Source organism: Ovis canadensis, chromosome 1 (assembly GCF_042477335.2).
Source record: "Ovis canadensis isolate MfBH-ARS-UI-01 breed Bighorn chromosome 1, ARS-UI_OviCan_v2, whole genome shotgun sequence".
Classification (NCBI taxonomy): Eukaryota; Metazoa; Chordata; class Mammalia; order Artiodactyla; family Bovidae; genus Ovis; species Ovis canadensis.
This window is the reverse complement of record NC_091245.1, coordinates 105,947,020-105,953,019: the sequence shown is the minus strand read 5'-3', so window position 1 is coordinate 105,953,019 and position 6,000 is coordinate 105,947,020. Positions and strand designations below refer to the sequence as shown.

General features: G+C 47.7%; 1 protein-coding gene across 6 annotated transcripts in view; it reads left to right on the top strand.

The window, feature by feature from the left end:
- Positions 1-1,561: 1,561 nt before the first annotated feature.
- The window catches only part of PMVK (phosphomevalonate kinase), a 58,295-nt gene continuing 53,856 nt past the window's right edge, over positions 1,562-6,000 (top strand). For 5 of the 6 annotated variants that reach the window (XR_011247185.1, XR_011247184.1, XM_069543808.1 and 2 more), the window contains exons 1-2: positions 1,581-1,974; positions 4,417-4,480. Coding sequence is in view for 4 of the 6 variants with exons in the window: in XM_069543808.1 (XP_069399909.1) it covers positions 1,880-1,974; positions 4,417-4,480 (159 nt within the window). In the remaining 2 variants the exon portion in view is untranslated. Of the gene's footprint in view, positions 1,975-4,416; positions 4,481-6,000 lie in introns of all 6 variants that reach the window. The other variant, XM_069543788.1, reaches the window with a different exon arrangement.

Below are 6,000 nucleotides of genomic sequence, written 5' to 3'. Positions count from 1 at the left end.
TGCAGAGCACAGGCTCTAGGTGCGAGGGCTTCTGTAGTGGCAGCACTCTGCCTCAGTAGCTGTGGAGTGCCGGCTCTAGGGCTTTTCACGGTTGTGGCACACAAGCTCAGTAGCTGTGGCATGTAGGCACAAGAGCCTAGTTGCTGTGTGGCACGTGGAATCTTCCCGGACCAGTGATTGAACCTATGTCCCCAGAACTGGCAGGCAGATTCTTATGCACTGCACCACCAGGGAAGTCCAATGATTCCATATTTAGATTGTTGTTCAGTTGCTCAGTTGTGTCTGACTGTGACCCCATGGACTGTAGCATACCAGGCTTCCCTGTCCTTCACCATCTCCTGAAGCTTGCTCAAACTCAGGTCCATCCAACCATCTCTTCCTCTGTCATCCTCTTCTCCTCCTGACTTTCTCAGCATCAGGGTCTTTTCCAATGAGCCGGCTCTCCGCATCTGGCACTTAATAATAAATGAAGCATATTTATTGTATTTTATCATATATTTTCCTCATTTCCTTCTTAATACAACCTGTGAGATGGGAACTCAAGAGTGACTTGCTGAAGGTCACATTCCTGCCAAGTGCTGGGATGCCAAAGCTGGGATTACAATTCCACTGTAGGCTTCCTTCGAAGTACATGCAAATGTGCAGTGCTTTCAGAGTTGCTTACAAGGAAAAAAAGACCTTCGCAAAGTCCATTCTTTTTGTATCTGACCACTGATCATTCTATTTTCCTTAGCTGCTTCTGTGCCATCTTTTCCATGTTGGGAGAATTAACGGTTTCTCCCAAAGGAGATCTTCACACCTCACTTCTCTTTACATGATAGCATGTAAAACAGAAGCAGTAATGGGTTGCAGGCTGTTTTGACAAATTCAGAGAGATACAGGGCAGCGAGCCATAGCTAAAGACAACTCCACTTCCGTAACTGGGGCTGGCTGGCAGCTGCTGTGGGCAGAGTCAGAGCTGGGAATTCAGGATAGAGACAGATCACTGCCCCTTATTTTGCCCCTTGAACTCTCGGTTGAGAGCTGGACTCCAGGTGAAACTAGATAAGCTAGCCCAGGAGTGGCTTCAAAGAGCCTTTTAAACTTATTTTATTCCAAGCTCTCTGCCTTCAAAAAACTTTTGGAGAGGAAGCCGTGGCTATAAAACCGACGTGATTTTTCTTTCCTGGCTTAAAGTGTCGAACTGCAGTAGCCTCGCTGACTTTAATAAATGTCATTTAACAATAAAATAAAGCGTTTGACTAACCCCGCCCCTGCATGACGTCACAAGACACGCCCCTCAAGTCCTCGCCTTATTTCACATCCAGAAACACCTATTTTCACTGTGGGGGGCATATACGGATTTGCTTTAGCACATGCATTAAAATGAACAGATAAACAGGTAGTTCTGAAAGCTTTCGCAATATGAACAAGTTTATTCTTTCTTTGGTGTGTTTGTAGGATTATGTGGAAGGCAGTGTAAGGTTCACTTAGGAAATTTTAAGACGTCACCACCCCGGGAAGAGAATAGTTGCGTCCAACTCCCGCCTCCCCACGTGTCACGCGTGTCAGCTAAGAAGGCGTGGCCGTGACGTCAGGTTGTGGGCGGGTTGGGCGATTCCAAATGAGTTCTGGTAGGGGAGCTTCTTTAAGGAAGAAGGCTGCCCTAGGAATTAACATTCTTTCTCTCCATATTCCACTTGCGCAGGCTTTAATTTAAAGTCGCGGAAGCACGTGTGCTGGCTGACTATCGTCTCCACGGCCATGAAGAAGATGGGGGCGGGGGCGGAACCCCTCCTTGTCGCCGCTCCACCGAGTGGCCGCGTCCATTCTGTGCCAGTGGTCGGATTTAAGGGGTAGGGAAAAGTTAGCTTTAGGGATCGCAAAGCGTGCTGACCCCATGGCCCCGCTGGGAGGCGTCCCGGGGCTGGTGCTGCTGTTCAGCGGGAAGAGGAAATCCGGGAAGGACTTCGTGACCGAGGCGCTTCAGAGCAGGTGTCCGTGGGGTGGGGAAGGAGGAGGACCGGGAGACCCCGAATCACGTGACACGAGGGGTGTGTTGGGGTGTGATGGAGTGAGCCTTGGAGTTGGGGTCCTCAGGTTGCAGGGCAGAAGGACCACTGGGCTGGCCAGAAGTGGAGGATTGTCACCGTCAGGAAAAACAGCAGTCTACACACGCCCCCCCCCCCCCCCAAAGAACCAGGCGGGCTATAGATCTTTCGAGAAGTATTAGTAACAGTTGCTACCAAGGCGCTTTTTATACACCATTCCTAATCCCCCAGACAGTAATTCGAGGTAATGTACAGAAGAAGAAACTGAGTCACAAATAAAGGATTTGCCTCAGACCACACCCCAATTGTATCTGACTCCACAGACAAATCCTTAGCTAGTACTCCACCTAGCTGATGGGATTTATTGAGCTTTTATTGTATGCCAGATACTGTTGTTAGGTACTGGGTGTTATTTTTAGTCAGTATCTTCATTTTGCACATGCAAAAAAGGAGACTCTGAAAAGTTCAAAAGACAAACGACACCCAAACCTGCCAGGAACACAAAGTTGGTAGATCCAGGACTCAAATTCAGCTTTCTTCTAGCTCTAAGGAATGGATTGTTTTTGCTTTTCCCTATTGCTTCTTTAATACTTTTTTGTTTAAGTGTCTTTTTTTTTTTGGCCTCTGCCTGCTCGCTTTTGAGACTTAGTTCCCCAATCAGGGATCGCATCCCAGACCTTAGCAGTGGAAGTGTGGAGTCTTAACCCCTGGGCCACCAGGGAATTTCAGCAGGTTTTCTCCCAAAGGAAGATGTTCTGTGTGGGAGCATTTTTTTCTGGCTAAGCAGAGCACAGAAGCCAGAGAAGGTGGAATGGGGCTTCTCTCCTGTTGAAGGCCAGTGTGTTGAGGGTGCTAGGAGGCTGCTTTTGGGCACCATGGGGAGTCTAAGAGGTTGTAGAAAATCCAAGGCAGAATTTGCCACCTGAATCTTTCACCACTAAGTATCTGTCACCTTTTCCCAAGTTACATTTCTCAACCCAGCACATCAATCACTTTGTGGTCAGAAGCACAGACTCGGGAATTAAGACTGCTGGGATTCAAATCCTGACTCATCAGTTTATTCGAGTATGATCTTGTCCAAGTTTCTTATGCATTCTGTTCCTCAGTTTTGTCATCCATGAGTTGGAGATAATAGGGTGGTTGTAAGGATTAAATGAGATAATGTGCACAACTCTTAGCACCTAGTTACAGGCATAGCTTCCCAGGTGGCTCAGTGATAAAGAATCCGTCTGCCAGTTCAGGAGACACAGGACACGTTGGGCTTTGATCCCTGGGTCTGGAAGATCCCTGGAGTAGAAAATGGCAACCCACTCCAGTATTCTTGCCTGGAAAATGCCAAAGACAGAGGAGCCTGTTGGGCTACAGTATTTGGGGTCACAAAGAATCAGACATGACTTAGCAACTGAACACAGCTGCACAGGCACTGGGACTAAATGTTGGCTTTTATTTTCATTTTTCCAATATGTGTGTGCTCAGTCGTCTCCGACTCTCCAGCACTCTGAACTGTAGCCTGACAGGCTCCTCTGTCCATGGAATTTTCCAGGCAAGAATACTGGAGTGGGTTGCCATTTCCTACTCTAGGGGATCTTCCTGATCCAGGGATTGAACCCATGTCTCCTGCGTTGGCAGGTGGATTCTTTACCACTGCGCCACCTAGGATGCATTTTATAATATTGGCTTTGTTACTAGTACTTGACTTGCAGTGGTCCTTTGGGTGAGTCAGTTTTCCTCCCTCAACCTCAGTTTCCTCACCTGAAACATGGAAATAAGAACACCCACCTCACCATGTCAGTGTTTGGGCAGAAGTCATGTATCTTTTTTTTTTTTTTTGGCCGTGTGGCAGGTAGGATCTTAGTTCCCTGGCCAGGAATTGAACCCGTGCCCCCTGCAGTGGAAGCATGGAGTCTTAAGCACTGGACCAATAGTGAAGCCCCAGAAATCGCATAGCTTATTCGCATTTGTATCACCTGGATCCAAATACAGTACCCAACAGATAGTTGGTTGAGTAAATTGAGCAAGTGAATGAATGAGTTGTTTATGTGTGCAGACCAAATCCTTTAAGACTGAGATACCCCTGGCTATGAGAGAACAAGTTCAGGAGCCCAGCAGTAACCAAATCCAGCCTGAATATTCCTGGGATCTTCACACCGTAATTATACTTTTATTTGTCTTACTTGTTAAGCGTTTCAGGGCTTTTTCACATTTGAGTTTCATGTTAATCCTCTGGGAGACAGAACAGACATTGTTACCCCATTTTACAGATGAGGAGATCAGGGAGGTTGAGACCTGACAAGGTTATATAGGTACTGACAGCTGAAATGGGGCTTCACTCTTCTGGGGCCTGGAAGCCTCAGGTTAATGGGGTTCGGCTCTCCCTGTCTCACAGGTTAGGGGCTGACGTGTGTGCTATCCTCCGGCTCTCCGGTCCACTCAAGGAGCAGTACGCTCAGGTAGGTGGCAGCTCTGTGGCACCTGGTGGGTTGGAAGGAGCCAGCTCCCAAGCTTTGGTTGCTGTGCTGTTGCTTGAGTCAGTAGCAGGGTCCCTATGAACCCCTGCTGGCAGGGTGACACACAGCTCTCTGCTTTCTATAGGTGGACCTATAGGGTGGCATTTTCATTTAAGTTTCTTTCCCATTGGCCTTACTCACTTCAGGCCACCTTCCCTAGAGGATGGTCAGGAAAATGTGTCTAGAAAAGGCTGTAGATGTGAGTTGGCAGCTCTGATGCTGTGTTATTGGTAACAGTCTGTACCCTTATTCAAAAAATATGACACAGACCTCCCCCAGCCTCCTCTAAAGTTGGCCCACCCCAACCCATGGAATTCTCCCCTTAGAAATTTAATGAGTTATCAAGTTACATTGTTAAGTGAAAAAAAGCAAGATGTAGAACAGTGTTTAGAGAACACTGCTGTTGCTAATTTGCTTCAGTCGTGTCCAACTCTTTGTGACCCAGTGGACTGTAGCCCTCCAGGCTCCCCTCTCTATGGGATTTTCCAGGCCAGGATGCTGGAGTGGATTGCCATGCCCTCTTTCAGGGGATCTTCTAGACCCAGGAATGGAACCCACATCTGTTATGTCTCCTGCACTGACAGACAGGTTCTTTATCACTATGCCATGTGGGGATACCATAGAGAATGCTGCATTTATATAAAAATGGGGAAAATTGTAAACATATTTGCCCATATATTCAGCCATTCAACAGATACATATGGAGCACATTCAGCACCATTTTGGATGCTTGGGTTGTGTAAAAGCCTGGGCAGGATACGTAAGAGACTGGACCTCTGGCTGCCTCCAAGAGGGGAGCTATGTGGCTGGGGAACAGAGAATGGAGATGTTTCACTGTAAACTATTTTTTGAGTTTTGAACCATGTAGATTAAAAAAAAAAATAGGACTGTAAAAAAATAAACAGGAATCTCAGAACCTTAGATTTTAAAGAGGGAGCCTGGAAGTTGGGATCAGCTCCCCACACCATGAAGAGCCTGCTCTTCGCTTGCATTTCCGTCCTTGACCTCTAGGTGTGTCCTTCTTGTACTTAAGGTTCCTTGGCCGGCTGGCCCGTGTCTGGACCGCTGAGTCCACACAAAATGAATCTGTTCGCTGTACCATTGGTCTTCTCCCACCAGCACAACAGACCCATTTGTGGGGTGGCAGCCTGGGTGGGCCTGGGATAACAAGAGTCTGTGGGTTTCAAAATCTTTTCCTCGTGGGAACCTTTCCCAAATGAAATTGGATGCGGAGATTCTTTGTATCCAGTAGACAGACTGGGAGCAATTTTGAGTGAGGGGAGGCGCTCAGCTTTCCCCAGTGGGGCTTGACATTTCCAAACCCCAGGGCTCAGAGGAACAGTTTAAATAACATTGGTCTGCTTTCAGACTTCCCAAATGAGGCCCCAGTCCAGACTGCTGAGCCAGGCTGGAGGGTGGGGTAGGGTCGGTGGGCAGGAGCTGGCATTTCTAAAACCCCAATA